Source organism: Falco biarmicus, chromosome 6 (assembly GCF_023638135.1).
Source record: "Falco biarmicus isolate bFalBia1 chromosome 6, bFalBia1.pri, whole genome shotgun sequence".
Classification (NCBI taxonomy): Eukaryota; Metazoa; Chordata; class Aves; order Falconiformes; family Falconidae; genus Falco; species Falco biarmicus.
The window spans coordinates 12,560,383-12,580,106 of record NC_079293.1 but is presented as its reverse complement, the minus strand read 5'-3'; the positions used below and the strand labels follow the sequence as shown (position 1 = coordinate 12,580,106).

Genomic DNA, 19,724 nt, shown 5'->3' with positions numbered 1-19,724 from the left:
TTTAGAGATTTTTAACATTACTGTTGATGAAAGACAAGTCGTATTAACATTTTGCCTTGCACACCATGTCACTGTTGTGGACATGTGAATAATTTTCATCAACGGTGGCCTGCAAGACAGTTTGCAGCTGATCTGTGCGTTGCACAGCACAACTGAGAGGACTTCATCAGCGCACGTGCCTCTCTTTGCAGTGTTCCTCTAATAACATACATCAGGTCCCTCAAAGGGAGATTACAAGCTGACACATCACCAATTCGAACAAACTTGCCCTCTCTGAAGCAGCTCGCATGAATCTCCAATTAGCCATTATTTATAGAACTCTCCAGCTTTCATCCAGCAATGTTCAGTCAAGTGTATGCTGCTTTAAGTATGACTCAAAACTCAACTTACAAAGTATTGCATTTGTAACTCCTTATGTCTAATGGCCAAGCCTACCAAAGAAATCCTTTTTTTGGCAGTTCAGAGTGGTTCCAGCTGTCCCTTTATGACAGAAGTAGTAACAATTTTGACATCTGCTCTGGAAAACTGCAAGAACACTTAATTCTAAAGCCCATATTACAATTTTCTCAATTTAATAATGAGCGTAACTTTCTCTAATAGAATATAAATCTGTCTCCTTTTCTTACCAGCACTGTCTTGCTACTGTATCTTCCTTGAAAATACCTGTGGCTTTTATAGGAGCCTTTTAAAAAGGAAAATACAAGGAAGTAATTATTACGTCGCATGTAATAAAGGCACACTGAAACCACTTTTGTCATGCTCTTGCTTGTAGCAAAGCACAGGAAGACACCAGAAATTGAAGTCTGTTGGTTGTTTTGGGGTGTTGGGGTTTTTTTTAAATAAAGATTTGGACACTGCAGATGAAGACTATGGGCTGGATGTAACTGACGGACACAGTTGCAGAAAACACATTTAAGTTTATACGTTATATCCTGCCTAAGATGAAGACTAATAGGTGCCTAGATAAGAAGGGCTTATGCACACCTTGCAGAGTACTCTAGCAAATAAAAGACTTGCAGGAGGTGCGCGACTTCGGCTGTAGTCTGTCCTCACCCTGTGCTGTTAAGCTCTGCAGCCCGCGCCACCTGCTACCAGCAGTGCTGGGATCCAGCTGTTCTCTGCTGCAGCTGCTCGGTTTAGGTAAGCAGTACCAGGCAAAAGAACAGCAGTTTGGAATTCTCTTCCTAGGGCTTTTTCTTCAGCAGACTACAGGGCTTTCTTGCTTCCTACAACTTGTAGCCTGGCTGTGAGGGAGCACAAGGTGGGCTCCGCACCAGTGCTGTCTGTAGCCAAGCACAGTCATTTGTGAAGAGCTGAAGCTGAGAGCTTAAACTCAGTCAGCAAGAGCGCTGCAGTGCATACAGCCAGCTTTCTGCACCGTGAAACGTGACTGTAGGCTTATTGCTGATGAACAAACTGGTCTAGTTTAGTTCAGTATTTTTGTTTAAGGTGGGCTTTCCCCCCTCAATTAGAACAGACCATAAAGTCATGGTGCTTTAGTGTGGTTGGTATTTTGGGCACACACAAAAAAAAGCTTGCTTTGTAAGGGGAGCTGCCGTTTCTTTCAAAAAAAGATTTAAGATTTAAATTTTAAAGATTTAAGCTGGTCATCCAGAAAGGAGAAGATGAAGTAATTAACTTCATTAACATAATTACTTATTAATAAATTAACTTCATTAATAAACAGTCATTAGCACCAAAGTTAATGACTGTCCTAGTTTTTAGAGTGGAGAAGTGCACTCTAAGCAGAAGAGACAGGCAGATTGTCTGCTGGTTATCTTTGCACGTCTCAGCTTGGCTCCCTAGGCCCTGTAGCCTATACTTAACCATGTGTTAATTTCTCCTAGGTTCTCTTGTTGCAAAGCTTGCTCTCCTGTTGAGAAAACTGGATTCAGTTCTGAGGGTGGGCTTTTCCTACACACAGGTGTTCAGCTGGGCCGTGCCCCCTGCTACCATGCTATTGCAAACCACTGTTTTAGGGTGCTATCAAAAATCCCCCAGGTTTTCAGGCATCAAATAAAAGTCAAAATTATTGAACTGAGTGTTGTATGTGGCAAGGACGTGGACCTCTGTGCGCTGACTGGCCTGTGGCCCGAGGTTTGTTTCCTTGACCAGTGGTCATAAAGTCTTTGTTTCTTAAAAGAATCCAATAAAGGAACCTGAAGAGAGGAAATAATTCGAGGAGACTTGTCTCCTGGCTCTCTGGCTGTGCTTTAGAACTGCTTTAATTTCACATGTATGACATTTTGACTTGAATTTTCTAGTGAACACTTTCAGTTGACTTTTTATCGCAGATGGATCATTTTGGGATCAAAAAAAGAGGTTTTGACCAGACTGGCACTAGGTTACTTCTCTCAGTAGATAATGATCCTGTGGCAATAGATGAAAAGACACTATTATTTTGAATGCTACCCCCAAACAGGGGTTAACCTGGGGTTACTGTCTCCAGCATAGCGCAACTGAACAGTGCTACATGCATACAATTCTTTTACTTGATCATTACTCCTACAAGGTCATATTGGGCTTAAGTTCACGTGAAGTGCCACAGGACAATTTCAGAGCTGGAATGTAAGGAGGTGTTCTGTATTTAAATGCAAGGCTGCAAATTAAATCTAATTGGCTGAAGAGACACGTAGAGAAGAATTAATTTGTTAGAGGACAAGATACCAGGGAGACAGGGCAAAGACTACATCTGTGCTCATTTCTATGGAAGCTGTTTCTGTTAATTCACACCTTCACTTGTGGTAGATCAATGGCTTCTGTTAAAAGGCAGAACCATTTTTCTTCATCCAGTTAGACTGAAGCCAGTCTTAAAAGATTTTGTTGCTGTAATTAATGCCCTTGCTTCCTGAATGCTCTAGATCGGATAGTAGCAGAAGGCAAGCTAGAAACTGAAAGTGTTTATCATTTCTGCAGTATATAAATGCTAATACTCAGTGCTGGTGTTGAAACAGACCTACTGGTTTCCACACAGTTCAAGGTACTACCTTTGGCTTGTTGAACATGCCACGGCTTGGGGTCTGCTTCTTACAAGTTACCTGCTCCCTGTGACACACTGTTTGGGTTGCAGTAAGGCAGAGATGCTCAACCAGGAGTTTCTGTAGTTCAGAACAAAGGCATCTGCTGACAGTTAATTCACCATGAAAGAGGCTCTCAATTTTGAACTCGGCATTTAAAATACTTGGTAGCCTTTGATGGAGGGGTGGCAGGGTCATTAATAGACTAGCTGTTTTCTCAGAAAAACATCAGATAGATGTACTAAAGATCTCATAACTACAGAAAAATAAAAATTAAAAAAAAATAGGTGGTTGCTCAGGCCCTAGCAGAGGGACTTAGGGCGCAGTGGATGACCTCTGGACAAGTCCAAAATCTGCCTGCCCAGAGATTCACAGGCGTGGATTAATCTCTACAACTGAAGTAGCTCTTGGAATGCTAACCTATGTTAGCATTGTATGTATGCATCTGTTCTCCTTGAACAATCTTGACAGGATAATCATGATCGTGGGTGCTCAAAAACTCTGGCACTGGGAACAAGCCAAAAGCAAACCACTAACAGCATTATTTAATATAGAAGATTTTAAATCAGGACTATCATAAACAACAGTGCCCACCTCTGAATCAATGTCACGCTTCACTTACAACACCCAATTCTCTCTTGCTTTTTCCTTACCTGAGGGTAAGGAGGTCTGCATGAAACTCTGGAACACACCTACAGTTAAAATTGAGGTGTAACTTTAAAAACACATGAACTAATTCACATGGTGTGTTGGTTGCCAAACAAGAAGCAACACAGGAAACAGCTACTCTGCTTTGTGAATGCAATGTAGCATTCAAGAACAGCAGCATCAACGACAAACTTCTCTTAAGTAGTAACCAGTTGTTACTGATCTAATGCAATTGTTGTCGGTGAGTGTATTTCAAAGGGGAATCTAGGGAAGTTGGCTGGCTAGGGTCTTTGAGGTGACCCTAATGAAATCAGCAGGACCTGTCTCCACTTACAGTAGATTTGAATTTGGCCCTGTATTCTGAAGTCTAGAATAAGAAGTTTATGTGCTTAAAAGAAAGGATGTGCTTCCTCTGAACAGCCACAAGTTAAACTAGTGGTCCTAAACCTTTCAAGCAGTTGCTCTTTTCACACCCAGCCTCATGATGAAATTCTTATGAAAATCAAATATGAAAAGGTAGTTCTGTAAACCAAAGAGTCTCCTTTGTCCTGGGAATCAGAACATTAGTTATATAAACAGGTGTAGACAGCTGAGCTGTTTAATGTATGCACCTTTTTTATTTCATGGTAATATTTTTCAAAAGAGATCCTTGATCTTCCTTATATGTGGTATAATCCAATTTGCTTGTATATTCAGTGCTAGCAGATGGAGGAATGCCACTGATGTACCACTTAGGTTTGTTAGCAAGTCTTCCAAGTCCCCAGGGGTATGTTGGAGAGTCAGGGGGGCAAGGGTGGAAATCTGAGTGTTGCCACACATCCTACAGACTGCACCTGCTGAGACACCTATGCACTTCTAGATTTGCAGGTTCTGTTCTGTTTGTCTGTGCCCTTCCGTTATATTCCCGAGGGGAATGAAAATGCAGTCTTAACATTACTTTTTACCAGCCTGCACAGGATCCATTTCAATCCTTGCTGAAATTAAAAATGTAATTTAATTTCTTCAGTTATTTTTTTGAAGACTAATAAAAGTTCTCTCACAAAGTAATAACTCCTCATCTGTGGATCTGCAGTAACTTCCTATCCTCTCAGTTCGCCTCTGTAACCCTCCCTTCTGTCAGTTTGGTAAAAGTATGAGCAGGTAATGCTCCTAATGGAGCTGCTTTTCCCTCACACCAGTTTGCAGCCAGCAACTGCAAAGTGTAAACAACTTCAGAACTTCGTGTCTATGTTAGACTCCCTTGGCCAGTGTTGTGTAATGGCTTTTTGTCTGCTGCTAACGAACCATGTTATCATCTATAATGCCCACAAGTAACCACTTCTGCAGCATGGTATCAGTATGTATCTACAAATCCACAGGCAGAAACTATTAAAATGCACAGCTGCAGTCCTCAACAGGCGGCATGGGTGTGGGGATTGACATATCTACTTCTCCTCTGAGGAATGCCTCTACCTGGACACTCAAATAGTTATTTTCATGCCAGGTGATACTATTAACTTGAAATGCTTCTACATTGCAGAAAAATTCACCTGTTGATGTTTCTGTCTTTGAGGTGTTAACAATGATTAGTTCTCCTTTAGTCTTTCTAACCAATTGTACTGTAAATACTGTACACATTTTTCATCAGACATTTCAATCCATATACAAATATTCTGTTGAGATGGGAAAGCACTGTCCTTTTCCCTTTCCCAAAACATAAGTTGTTTTTTTAAAAAAAAAACAAACAACAAAATTAAGAAAAAATAAAACGGCTGTCTATTTCTACTCCATTCTTGCTCTTGTATTTTAACTTTTCCCTTCCCTCTCTTTCCTGAATACAGGAGATGCTTAAGTGCAAATATCATATCATTTGCTGGGAAACCAGCTGCTGCTACATCAGAAATCAGACTTCTGCACAGCGGTGATTCTTGTAGCAGTTGTGAATATATACAAAAGATTGTCTAAGCATGGACTGACAGCGAGACAGAGCTACGTGGTGTGCTAACTTCACAGCAGAAGATTGATTAGATCCATTTTGAAGTTTTTCTACCTTCATCCACTAGGCTACAGCTGTCAATGATTCTTCCCCTAAGCCCAGTGTTTCAAACTATATCCATCTACAGTTATCACCATCATTCCAAATAACCAATAAAAATAAATAATTTCATGATCAAGTAGCATTTTACAACATGAGGTCTAAGAAGGGTCTGCATTTATACTGTCTGGTGTAGACTGACGACAATGAAAGGCAGGGGCTCCTTGCAAAAATTAACTGGATGAATTAATTTACAATGAACTTGTTTCAGACAAACAATTTATACAACATAAAAGCCAAGTTGTCTCATAAAATTAAAAACAAGTGAAAGTAAGTTCAAATATCACCAAGCAGCAACTTAATTAGATGTGATGTGCAAGCTAAGACTTCCAGGATATTTAGTGCCAAAAGGCTACACACAGCAGCTGCACTTCAGAAGTTTTAAAAGCTGCTTACACTGAGAAATCACTGTCTTTCCCACTCATAAAAATGTAGTAGTTACTATGACATGTATCATGAGACTTGGTACTTACCTGCCATGTCAATAGCAAAGGGCCTGTCAGCTCTCCAGCCAGTGTACCAGCCAACAACTTTGCCGTTTTCCACGACTGGGCGCTCGTACCGTCGTCCTCCTACCAGTCCCACGGGCCATACTGATACTTTGCGGGTTGTACGCATCTGCAAGAGGCAGGCATGGTGTGACTGCATGCACCTTTTCCTAGTAGGCTTTTTTGGGAAGTGTTGGTGGAAAGCCTACACATTAATCATCAAGACTAAGTATTTAAAAGCAATTCTAGCTCACAGATTTCGGACCAACAGAGTAAGCATTTGAAAGCTGTGTGTGCCCACTCATTTTCCGTGAACTCTCCAGCTCTCTAGCCCATAGGCACCTCAATTCTACTGAAAATATCCTATTTATATTACTTGTTTATACCAAAACATTTAAAAGCCATAAAAACCCCAGCATTTGTTTTCTTGTTTGTTTGGGCTTTCAAAGGTGTAGTAGATCTTTTTTATCTGTGAGACTATAGCTACTGGACTTATTTCTATAGATTGCTGACGTATTGTACAAGCCCAGCGAGAAGAGAATGTTATAATAATGATTAACAAATACAGACTTCATTAAGACAAGTACAATTAGTTTGAGACTCGTAAAAAATACACTGAGCATAGGAAATTGTGACACAGAACTCTTTCCCTACCTGCAACATACTACATTTGTACAATTGATGCAGCTCAGATCCATTAAAGACTCACAAAAAATGAAGCTTGGACTAAGTCTTTTTAACTTCTACATTTTTCTCTTGCAAAGCTCTGCTAAGTTTCCAAGAAGGACAGAAAGCAAGTCAGGCAGGGTGCTTCTGCTACTTTTCTATCAGTAATAAGTGTTTTTCCCAATGGTGTAAATGTAATTAAATACAATTCTAGAAATGTGGTCCTCATCTCACCTTGAGGAATCAATAGATACTAAAATATTACTCTTTCTTTAGCAAAAAGCACGCATGACTGGGAGTCAGAGAATTCAGTCCACTGGTTAGTAGACCATTTTCTTCAGTAAACAGGAGATAACATGACATGAACCCTGACGCCCTGCTCCCCATGGGAAAATCACTGACAGTCTGGTGTGAGAACTTGAGAAGATGAGTGCACAGGTGCTGCAGCTCGCACAGTTTAACCACACTGATTCAGAAGCCACTGTTTTAACTACTGTACTTAAAAATGGTCCTATTTAAGCAAGTATTAAACTATTTCAGTGTAACATGGGCTTAATTTGATAGATTTTTAAAACAATCTCTTGTCTTCTGTTGTAATTGAGGCCTGTTCCTTAGGGGAAAATTATCCCTTTCTCCTCCCAAGCACTCCTCTCGGCAAAAACACACACAGTTTTATGTATTTGTAACTGCAGTCCCCTATTGATAGACTTTACTTCAGTAAAAGAGAACCTTGGTTAAATATTAAACATGTTCTTTCTGCCAAGGTGAAAGATTTATCATGCATATCATCTAGACTCCCAGGAGATGCACCGGAAAAAACAAAGATGTCGCATCACTCTGGTTCACATTGCTAAGCTAGAAACATTAGCAGATTCTTAGGGTAACTTTCACATAGGGAAGGCATAAAATATGTTATTTTAAAATCCACAAATACGTATGTACACACAGAAGAGAGGCATGCACCTTCTTTCCCTCCGATTCTTTGTGTATCTTTAAATTTGTTTAGCAAAATTATCTTACTTCCACCCTAATAACTGCTGCAGCAAGTCAGATCATCTCACTCAGAAGCAGAAGTCTGTATTGTGTAAGAACAGGGTATATACACAATTGCCAATATGGGGACTTCTCACAAGGATCCTATCCAAACCATTGACTATTTACTTGCCAGTGAAAGACCCCCATGAATCTCTCCACAGGTTATTTTTAAATGTGTTTGTCTGTAACCGTTCTCCCTGCTTAAGATCATTTTTCCTATCTCTCCTACTCCTCCGTTCAGGAAATGCAGAGTTTGCAATTATTAATTTGGATACAGAAATCAGACAAACCTTCTAATGAAGATCATCTAGCTCTGGTGTGAATGATACATTCATTCTGCAAATTTTGATAACACTATATTTATAGCAACATCCAAACACATCAGACATGGGCACAGGACATCATCCTGTTGGGCTTGTCTACACAGGCAAGTTGCCAATAGGTTTCCAAGGGCATGATCAAGCCACACACACCCAACTGTGCTACACCAGCATCAACTGCAGGACCAACACAGACACCCACTAACTTTTTTGCACTGCCATTAACACCTTCTGGAGGGTATGGATACCTGAAAAAATTACTAGTGTACTGATAGGCAGCATTTTAGCTACCCTGTGCCAACCACCTGTACTCATGGTAAACACAAAATGCCGCAAGAGAGGGCAGGCACCTTGTAGCTACAAGGGCATAGCTGAAGCATGGTAAGCTGTCGTGGTTTAACCCTGGCCAGCGACCAAGCCCCACGCAGCCGCTCGTTCGCTCCACCCTCACCCAGAGGGATGGGGAGGAGAATGAGAAAGGAATGTAAAACTTAAGGGTTGAGATAAGAACAATTTAATAGGTAAAGCAAAAGCCGCGCACGCAAGCAAAGCAAACCAAGGGATTCATTCACCACTTCCCACGGGCAGGCAGGGGTTCAGCCAGCCCCAGGACAGGAGGGCTCCGTCACGCCTAACAGTTACTTGGGAAGACAAACGCCATAACGCCAGATGTCCGTCCCCCCCTTCTTCCTTCTTGCCCCAGTTTATATACCCAGCGTGACGTCATATGGTATGGAACACCCCTTTGGCCAGTTTGGGTCAGCTGTCCTGGCTGTGTCCCCTCCCAGTTTCCCGTGCCCCTCCAGCCCTCTCGCTGGCAGGGCCCAAGAAACTGCAAAGTCCTTGACTTAGTACAAACATCCCCCAGTAACAACTGAAAACGTCAGTATCCTGTCAGCATGGCTCTCACACCGAATCCAAAACACACACTGCACCAGCTACTAAGAAGAAAATTAACTCTATCCCAGCTGAAACCAGGACATAGCCCATACATACCCTGCCTTTTCTCACAGTAAGCATTTGGACAGCTGTACTGCAAAATGAGCCAGATCACATGAGACTTCGGAATTGGGTCAATAGTAGCCACTTCATTTATGCTAGCAGAACCAGACTCATGTACATTAATACTTCACCATACACAGTGTGTAGGAAAAACTTGTCAGTAAAAAGTATCTCACTGACCTCATGAAACCAGCATGAAATGACCCAAGAAGTTTTAATTATGACAGTCTTGGGTCCATCTCGGTGTCTATGAGTTAAGTCAGTAAAGCCACCACACTTCAGAAGGAAGTAAGTAACACTCTGCAGAGCTCTTGATTTTGTCCTTGGGTTACTTTCTTTATTCTCACAGGTTACATTTTTGGAAAATGAAATAAGCAGGTGTCAAGAATACAGCAATACCTTTAAATAAAAACTGAAAGAGCACATCTAGACCAGTATTTATGCTAATTCTGAAACACCTCACAGCCTGAGGATATGCTAGGCAAATGAAAGTAGGAATATTTCTTTTAATCTTCTGAGAATAGCATTACCGCAGTTAACATACTGATGTGTTAAGGCTGTATTTATGTATGATGGGGAGAAAGCTATTATTTGGATTAAAAGGCCAGCTTGCATCTTTAATTTGATGCTGCTAATCACTGGGACACAAAAAGGCAATTCAAACACATGGTCATTCTAAATAGCTTTATTACTGTGGGTTAAACAACTGCCAAAATCCTGTAACTTACAAACAGCTTCCCAAATTACTCTTCTGTCATTTTAATGTGTGGTAGCACATGCTGTCTTAATATGCAGCTTTTTAAGTCCTTGTAGCTTACATAAATGGTATTCAACTTACTCACACTTAACTCTTTGTAAGTTAGGCATCTGGTCTATCCTAGTTAGACTTCTATAGTTAATGAACAGGTAGGAGCCTACTGATGTGATTCATCCTGCCTGGCTTCAGCAGCTATCTTAAGTTAGGGTGAATCTCCCTCCTGGAAATGCTTCTGACTTTTGGTTATTTGAAAGGGGGTCTTGGGCATAGGAGGAAAGTGATGTGCTGGATAGGGGAAGATGAGGAAAGCATTCTGTAACATGGTAGAACAAACCCAAATGAAGCAGGGAGGACACAACTGGGAAAGAGTGGGCAAGGAAATGACAGGAGAGCAGTAACAACTGACCAAAGAACCCCCAGTGCAAGGCATATAACAGTAAATACAGTAGCAATAGAGGAACCACTAAAGAATAACAAGTGAAAATGCAGAAAATGTAGCTGAGCAATAATAGACAGTGATAAAAGCATTGCCAAAAATAGCATCTCATTAGTCAATCAAGAAAAACTGCTTAATGGAATGCGCCAGACTGATGGCTAGAGAAGATACCAAGCCAGTAATAAAATATAAAAGCCCAAAGGGAATGAAGGCAAATGACAGACAGAAGGCAACGTGGCCATACTTCGTACAGTGAAAAGGCTTCCAGGCTAGAACAACCACCCTATGTTTTTGCAGCATGATGTTGATGCGTTTCTATTCAGAATTCAAAGCTCTCAGCAAATGCAAACCTGGCTGCCACACACAGTAAGCTTTTTTCCCCACCCCTCTGTTCTCATTTCAACCCCTATGTAATTTGTGATCGTACTGGTCGGGCTACATGTTATCATCCAGGCTCACACACCTGCCTCGCCCCACCCCAGCAAAGACTCCAGCAGATTTCCATGCAAAATTCTGATTTATTACCACCAAAGACGGGATCTAGAGCTCCTTCACTACAACTTTTCCACAGAGGAAAATGCTATGTGTTAAAGCACAAGCACAGCCAGGTTCCGTATCAGTTCTCACACAGACATCCTGCATTACTCACAGGTCAGTTGAAGCCGAATTCTGCTTCAACAACGCTTACGTGACTGCACTACAAGTCAGAGGGATAGCTCCGCTGCAGTGATGCTACACCCGTTTCCCCAGGCATTAAACGGAGCTTCTGCCCCTACTCACCGTTACTTCAAAGGAGGTACTGAGTCACAGGAAATCTGTGCCAGTGGTTTTTGTGGTTCAGGGACTGTGACGCTTAGGGGACAGTAACTTTAAAAAGTAAGTTTGTTGTCAGTAAACTTGACTCTAAAGGCTATGTCTCCATGGGAAAACTTATAGAAAGGGTCTACAAATAAAAAAAAATTGCCAATCATTGATCTAGCCTACTCTGCAACCCTCACAGGTGATCTGATTTAGTGCTTCACCATCCCCACCATTAGAAAGCTTTTTTTCCAAACATCTGCTTTAAACCTCCTCTGCTGATTCGTACCCAATCCACACTGCAGAGGGAAGGACAGATTAATTCCCTCTTCTCTCAAGCAACATTTTACATATCAGATACAATGAGTAATGCTTCTAAATTATACCAGCATCCTTGGGCACAAATGTCAATATTGCTTCCCTACAGGAGAAAACTGTACTAAATTTAACTGAAGCAGTTAGAAGCCAATTTCTCTGTACTGGGAAGACTTCCAAAACATTTGCTGTTCATGTTTCCTTTTGGTCCTTCTACTCACTACATCTTTTTCTCATCCTACTTTCTGTTACTCTACTTGGTTGTGTTCACTGTACTACTGAAGAGCCGCTGACCATGTGTAATTACTTTCATAGTAACAGTATCAGTTTCACAGGTAAGAAAAAGATTGCTGTTAAAGTACAGAAACAGACAGTGCTTGGTACTTTGTAACCCAGAGCCCCTCACTCGGATCAATGTGCTTCAAATAGCTTTTTTTTGTCACTGTTTCCTCTCATTTTTAAGCCACTTCATTGTTCCTTCCCCAGTCTTTTCTAATCCAGCCTCTTTAGCAGAGGTACTACATGTCTACATGCAAGGGGAATGTCAGTGTGCATTTAAAATGTCGTGTTCTTAAATCATTTATATACTAGAAAGGTATTTAATGCACTGCTAACTCATATTTAGATCCTTTTTTTTTAATGAAGAAAACAACTAATGACTGACAGCTAATATATAATTCTGTCTAGAATACTGAATGTTATTTTTAAGACTATAACAAAAATTGGATTTTTTCCAACCAGCTCCAAGAGATCTTCATGTTTTCAAAGATAAACAGATTCACTTATGCTACTTTTCAATCTTTTGCATAAATATATCAATTAAAAAATACATAGAAATTAGCTTAATACAGTGTATAAAGATTAGGACAGTTATGTAAAAGTTATCTAAGGAGCATTTACCCTTCCCTAGTCAGAGTTGGAATAAACAGTAAATATTCACCTCTTCTGTAACGTCTTTTTTGAGTCGCTCTCAAAATGTTTTACAAAGGTGATCACGGGAAAACTGAACCTGTGTGACATGCAATGCCTGCATTTCTGACCTATTTTTAATAACAAGGATTTATTTTTGGGGCTATAAACTGTTAAGAGCTGTTAGAACATCCACTACCTTCACACATACTTTTTGGGGGAGTGAAGGGCAGAGGCGTAAGAAAATGTTTTCAGTCCAAATCTCTCGTACAACATGCCCTCTGCTCTACAGTGCCACTATGAAAATCACCACAGCTGGACAGCCCTAACCTTCAATAAGAAGGTCACGTCCATTAGCCAAGACAAAATGTTTCCTGTTTCCCCCCTGTTTTTCATGAACCTTTGCTCCCATCTGGTCGATTTGAGGATGATCCTACCTGAGCAATTTAGACCATGACATCAGCAATAGCATACCTTCAAAATGTTAGTCAATTTTTGTTTAATTTGATGTTTAAGTTACTTCTACAAAGAGCAATCCAGCTGACTGTCCTCTTCACCAATCATATTCTCACCTTCTCTGTGGCTCCACGAATCTTGAGTTACCTGTAAAGACTACCTCAACTTCAGGAGAAAGGGCTGAGCTCTACCATCATTGTCAGGGTGTTCTTACACAGGCAACAGCTACAGCCAATTGAATTCTGGTCCCCAACTCAGTGGGCAAACGGGGCTAACTGCTAAGCTATTAAATACAAGTTTGGGGCTTTTCCCTTAGAAATGACAATTAATGTGTAATTTACTTTGAACTCCATGCTGCAAGACTGTATTCCCATCACGCCTTATAGCGTGGGACAAGGTAAGTGGTATATGCCATAGCAGCATGCTCTAGGCACCTGGCAAATCTTGCTACAGAAGTTTAAGACATCAGTGACTAAAGGGCTAGGGCTGGCAGTGAGGGAGATCATAGTTTTAGATATGAGCATTTTAATTTCACATGCATCTCAGTTTAGGTGTCTGAGCAAAATACAAAATTGACAGATATAACCCAGACAGGAATCTCTAAAAATCAATGCATTTCTGAATGCAGCAAGCTCACTTTCTCACACATGCTGGACCTTTACTCCTGTTCTTTGTACTCCATAAGCACCTCATCCCTCACCCAAGGTTTCAGAGGAGTCTGCACAATCAACAGCAGAGTGGTCCTCTGACACTAACTCCTCCGACCTGCATACGTACCCACACATGGACCAAGGAAGTGGTGGCTTTTGCCCAACTACACAAAATACAGAGAACATGCCTGAGACACAGAAACACATGAATGATGCAAAGAGTTAAGGGAAACTAAACTTAGCTATGTGTCTGGTTTCCAGTACTTAGGCTAATCTTGTTTTTAAAATCTCTCTATGAATGTGGAATGCCAGCTTTACCTAACGTTTTCTTTCTGGAATTTTAAAAAATATGAAATTGGCAGTTGCTAGGCATCAGTCACAATATTACAATAACTTGCATTCAGGAATAAGACGCAGCACAAACGCAACAGAAATGATAACAGAGTCACTCCAAAAAGAACAGCCTACAGTAAAAAATAGAAGTTATGACGATTGACGTAGAAACATCTGTAGAGCGTATCACATATGGCAGGTGGGATATCAAGCCTCTCAGTGGCTTTGTTATGAACACAGACTGACATGCAACTGATAAAAACATATTTTCAGAAAGTGGACTGTTGTTTTTGATGGAGAGATGCAGATGGACACCTCCAGGTGAACAGTTCATACCTGAGCAGAAATGGTATAAATTATTCTCAAGGTCTGGATCCCAAAATAATAAGTGATAAAACACAATCTGCCAGAGCCACCAGCATTTAAGTAAAAGTGTGATTTTTTACCTGACCACCACTATACTCTCCAACGGAAGGAGTTGGGGATAACCCTAAGGCCACATCTCTGTTCCTGGATTTATTTCTTCATCACTGCTGCAGCCCCACTCAGTACTCCAAAGAATTTCACAATCAATGAACAAATTCATCCTTTGAAGCCTTTCCAGGGAAGGGGAGCTTTTCCTAACAAAATACTTAGCTGAGTCAGTGCTGAACACACTGTAGCAGCAGAAAGACAAACCAGGCTCTCCACCTGATGACAACTAAACCTGCCCAGACCCTGCTCAGTTTGACTTTGAGGACATAGTTTTTGACTGGCAAAACTAAGCAATACGCCCACATGCCATTGTACGTCTTTGAAAAAAGACAATTACAAACAGGACCAGGGGGTTCCATGTTTACTACAGATGGTGACATTTTCCAGCAAAACACTACTGTAAGCCTGAGGGGGTTTGTGGGTGTGGGGGTGTGTGTCCCGATTTCCATGAAATACATTTTGCCCAGGTGTAGACTCCATATCAAATATAAGGTACTCACTCCTGTAAGTACCAGACAGAAGTACTTTGGACAGAGATTAGAATTTCCTCATCAAAAGCTCTCAGAAGTATCCCATGGCGTTTCATGTCAAAGGATGCTCCTTTTTGATCATGCCCTTATGGTTTATACACCTCCACTCACAGTAAAGCCTTTGCTGATCCTGCTTTGTTAAAAAGGCTCCATCTTCTGTAAGGGCACTAGGGAAACCCACAGCAAAGGCCTTAAACATAATCCTTCACTGATGTGCAGTTCCCTGGCACAACTTCTGCTCCATAGTAATGCTTTTACGACTTCTGAGCAAAATGCACCCCTAACTCCAACACTGCTCTCATGTCAATTTCACGGTCCTAACTAGCCTTGGCTCCCACCCCCTCAAGCCCTCACTGCTGTTACTGAAACCGACTTTGACTCAGAAGAAAGCCATTACAAAGAAGACAGACCTACTGTTTCATAAGCCAGCAAATGTACATAACTGCTTGCCCGCAGATGCTAGCAGACATTACTGTTAGCAGTTTGGGAGCCACATGACCCTGGGCCCACGCCTGTGACATACGGAAGGTCACCTAGCCAGCACAGGATGGTGGTAGGACCAGAATTCAGAGCTCCAGTCTTGTCGCTCTACATTTATACTACTCTCTCCAGTGACCAGACTACAGTTTATCAGACCTCCTCTGGCATTACGCGACTGCAGATCTGGAGGATTGTTGCTTGCAGGGTAACAAACCAAAAAAAAAAAAAAAAAAAACCCTCCCTCTCAGGTGTTGTTACCACTGCTTTCATGACAGGAGTTACTACCAGATTTCATCTGCCCACAACACGTTCTGAAGCTGCTCTCTTCATGCTTGGAGAAGACAAGCACAGTTTACCCTCATAAATCAATCAATTCCTGAAGGAGAGATCAGGATTTACTACAGAGCTGTCAAGGCAGAATCCATAAAACCAGAGTTTTTTTAACAACAAAAAAACCCCACAAACAACCCTCAAGCGGTGCCTCAACTGAAAATAAGACTACTGGCTCTCTCCAAACACAACCTCCCACTCATCGTAAAGGCACATCCCGGTGGCAATGCCTGCCAAAAGACTTGTATCATCTTTGCCAGGCTGACAAGGCATTCCCTGCGTTACTACCAGCAGCATCCCAGAGACCTTGCATACAACTCATTAGCGAGCCCGGAAAACAGTCATGGGAACGTGCAGTGGTAACTGAAGCAAAAGCTCCTTCTCCACTCCTGTAACAGAGCCTTCCAACCACCACATTTCACAGGGAAAACTCATTCATGCATGTGTGGTTGCCTGCAAACACAAGGCTCAGAATAAACACCTCTTCCCCAGCAGCTGAACCCTGGTGAAAAAGAAGCCTTAGAACTGTGGAGCTGCATACTGGAGATTACCATTCTTGTTAGCACAAGGCAACACACTGCCTGTTGTGCTTGCAATTTTCAAGGTTAACCCTTCAGACAGGTTTATCCCCTTGCTTTCCTGCGTTTCCTAGCTGATCAGAGGTAATTTGTACCCTTTCATTTCATCAGTCACAGCAATTAGAATAAAAGAATAAACCTGACTGAACCTCTTTTCAGCAGCTGTGGGTCACATGTCATATGCCTGTCAAAACTGTTCCTTTAGCTTGTCCTCAATGTTGGTACTCAGGGGAACAAAAAAAAAAAAGATGAAGGAGGAAGAAAAAAGTAGAGATTTGTCTCCAAATATCTTTTGTTCCACACTACTCATTGTGGTGAAGTGTATTTTCTGTATCAATTTACAGACTCCCTAAGACTGAATGAAATTAGTTTTATATCCTGAACAGAGGTGGACACTCCCATCACATCAAAGATGGGTACATGGAATCACTCTGCATTATAATGCGCTAAGCACAGCCATGAGATTTTAAGAAAATCAATTACAACAAAGGTTTAGCCTCCAGGCAAAGGTCTTCGAATTAGCAGCTTCGACGCTGAATGTCAAATGGGCAAAGGAAGCAGAGCATTCCTGCTGAATGGGGACCCTGCACCTGCCCACCTGCCCCACGGAAAGAGAAGCATTTTGCATCTAAACATAAAAGAACATAACCACTTCTAAAATAACTTGCTTTAGGAAATTTCACGTGCTTCACATTCCGTGCATCTTGCTCATTTCAACCTACCGCCTGCGAAGCATGTGAGGAAGCACAGTGCTTCCAAGCTGCAGAACATGGGTGTACAGCACTGCACAGAGCACTACCCACCAGCAGAAGACGTGGACTGCAGTGTGAAGTCCTGCACATTCCCTATCTGCTGCCAATCTACTTTTCCGTTTCCCTCCCTCATTTCACTGCCAAGATTACTCTTCCAGCTGTCACAGGAGACGCACATGATCTTTCTTCTGCTGTTTTATGTCCCCTTACTAAACACCCCTCCTTCCTGCCAAGGGGCACCCAGAAAGAAAGCTGGATACCCTCTCCCCCGAGCACTTGCCAATTCCCACCGAGAAGGAGCAAAGCCCTTCAGCAAGGGGCCGCAATAAAGACAAAACCAGGTCCCTTCACAAAAGAGACTCCTGAAAGGGTGTTTGGTCATTACACAAACGATTTGCTACTTTTGAGAGTGAAAGGCTTCAAAAGGACTGGGCAACTCCACGTGAAGGAGCCGGCTCCGGATTAACTCATCCGCGCCAAGAAAAAACGGCGAAGGACAGCGGCTCTCTCCGTGCGAGCTCGCCCTGCGGGGAGGGATGCAGCCCGAAAAAAACAAGTATCAAAGCGCGCTTTTCATCCCGGTTTTAACAAAAACGCGGGATCGCTAAGCCCTCAGCTTGCCTCGCTCAGCAGGAAAGCGAGAAAACAGCGGTAAAAAGTTGGGGGTGGGGTGCGGGGGCGCCGCGGAGGGGAGGAACAAGAAACTCAACATCAAGAGAGGGGCGGTCACACCCGGGCAGGGCTGGGGACCCCGGGGAAGGACGGGGCGCGGCGAGAGGTCCTCGCCGGGGGGCAGGCTTGCCTCACCCGCGCCCGGGCTGTGGGCGAGGGGCACCGGGCGCGCCGCAAAGCGGGGTCAGGGCTCGGCGAGGCGGGACGGGTGGCGGCGGGCACCCGAGGGGCGAGCAGGGGCGGGAGCGGCGAGCGCCTGAGGCGGGACGAGGCCGGCAGCGAGGGGGGGCGAGGCGGGAAACGGCGCGCGCCCCCCGCCCCGCACGCACCTCCTGGAAAAGCTCCAGACTGTAGGTGTTGTCGTCGTCGGCGAAGAAGAGCACCCCGGGCTGGGGGGGCGGCAGGTGCTGGTGCCGCTGCCGCAGCCAGGCCAGGCCGGCGTTGCGCTGCTCGGTGGCGCGGGGCAGCCCCGGCCGCTTGTAGCGGCGCGGCGTGGGGACGTGGAGGTGCGTGCAGGGCAGGCCGGCGCCCGCCACGAAGCGGCTCACCAGCTCGCTGCGCGCCGCCGCGTCCTCCACCAGGATCCAGTGGAGCCGCGCCACCTGCCGGAAGGTGTTGGCCAGGCGGGTGAGCTCGGCCTTCTGCACCGGGCGGCTGTACGTGGGCGTGATGGCATAGATGGTGGGCAGCGCCGCCTCCGGCCGCCGCTGGGGGGGCGCCCGCGCCGCCGCCGGCCGGGCCCCTCCGCTACCGCCCCCGCCCCCGCCGCGGGGGGCCAGGGCGGGCAGCGGCGCCCGGCTGCTGTCGATGTCCAGCACGATGATGACGATGAGCACCCAGGGCAGCAGCAGGAGGAACCGGCTGAAGAGCTGCGACTTCATCCTGCCCCCGGCGCCCTCCCGCCGCGCCGCCCCTCAGCGCCGCCCCATGGACGGGCGCGGCGGCGCTCAGCGCATGGCCGCGGGGGCTGCCCCTGCGCCCGCCCGCGCTCCCCCGCGGGGCGGCCGGGCGGCCGGGGAGGGCGGCGCTCCCTCCGGCGGGGCGGCTCGGTGCCCGCGGTGCCCTGCGGCAGCCCGGCGGGGCAGGTGCCTGGCCCCGATCCGCCGCGCCTCTATTCCGTGCGCGGCCGCCCTGCCGCCGCCGCCGCCGCCTCCTTCGCCCTCGGCATCGCCGGGCCGGGCCGGGGGCGCCGCGCCGTCGCGGCCGGGGCTCGGCGGGAGGCTCTGGGGAGACGCTCCTTCGCCGCCGCTTCCCCGGGCGGCTCTGGCGGTGCGTGGGGGCGGGGAGGGGAGGTAGGGCGGGCGGGGAGGCGGGAGGGAGGGTCCCCGCGGGCGGGGGCCGGGGGGGGGGGCTCCCGCCCCGCCCCGCTCCGCTCCGGCTGCCGCCCCCGGGCGCCGCGGGGAGGGGGCGGCGGCTGCGGCCCGCGGAGCTTGTCGCCCTCGGGGGGCGGCACCGTGGCCCGGCTGGCGGCGGCGGGGGGCTCCTGCTCACCGCGGCGAGCGCCAACTTCGGCCGGCGGCCGGGCCACCTTCTCCGGGACGCCGCCGGCCGCCCGACGGGCCGCGCTGAGCCGGGCCGGGGGAGACGGGGGGTACGTGCCCAAGTACGCACCCCTCGGAGCGGCGGGCGGCCGCTCGCTTCACTTTTGTAGTTTGTTTTTTTTTAACGGGGGAATTACTGTTGAGCTCCGCAGAAGCCAGAAGTTGTAAATAAGGCGGCCGCTCCGTGCGGCTCCCCTCGGTGTCTGTCGCCGTCGGGCCCCCCGCCCCTGCCCCCGCCGCAGGGGGCCCGCGGCCGCGCCCGCCCTGGGCTGAGCCCTGTGCCCCTCGGTTTGCTGCCGTGCGGCTGCCCCATAGATCCTACGGGCGTGCGAACTGCTTTTTAAAAAGCATTCCTATATGAGAATTTCATAACAATCCACCTGTCTTTATTTTGAGACAAAGGCATTCATCAGGTGCCGCGACACACACGGAATGCACGATCTGAAACCTCTTACGGATCCTG

The 19,724-nt window shown here is 45.4% G+C and overlaps 1 protein-coding gene across 2 annotated transcripts in view; it reads right to left on the bottom strand.

Moving 5' to 3' along the window:
* Window positions 1-18,990, bottom strand: part of B3GAT2 (beta-1,3-glucuronyltransferase 2) — a 32,259-nt gene extending 13,269 nt beyond the window's left edge. For both annotated transcript variants that reach the window (XM_056342409.1, XM_056342410.1), the window contains exons 1-2: window positions 18,050-18,990; window positions 6,213-6,357 (exon numbers count right to left, since the gene is read on the bottom strand). In XM_056342409.1, coding sequence (XP_056198384.1) covers window positions 6,213-6,357; window positions 18,050-18,601 — 697 coding nt within the window. In that variant the 5' untranslated portion in view covers window positions 18,602-18,990. The remainder of the gene's footprint in view (window positions 1-6,212; window positions 6,358-18,049) is intronic.
* Between the last annotated feature and the right edge of the window lie 734 nt (window positions 18,991-19,724).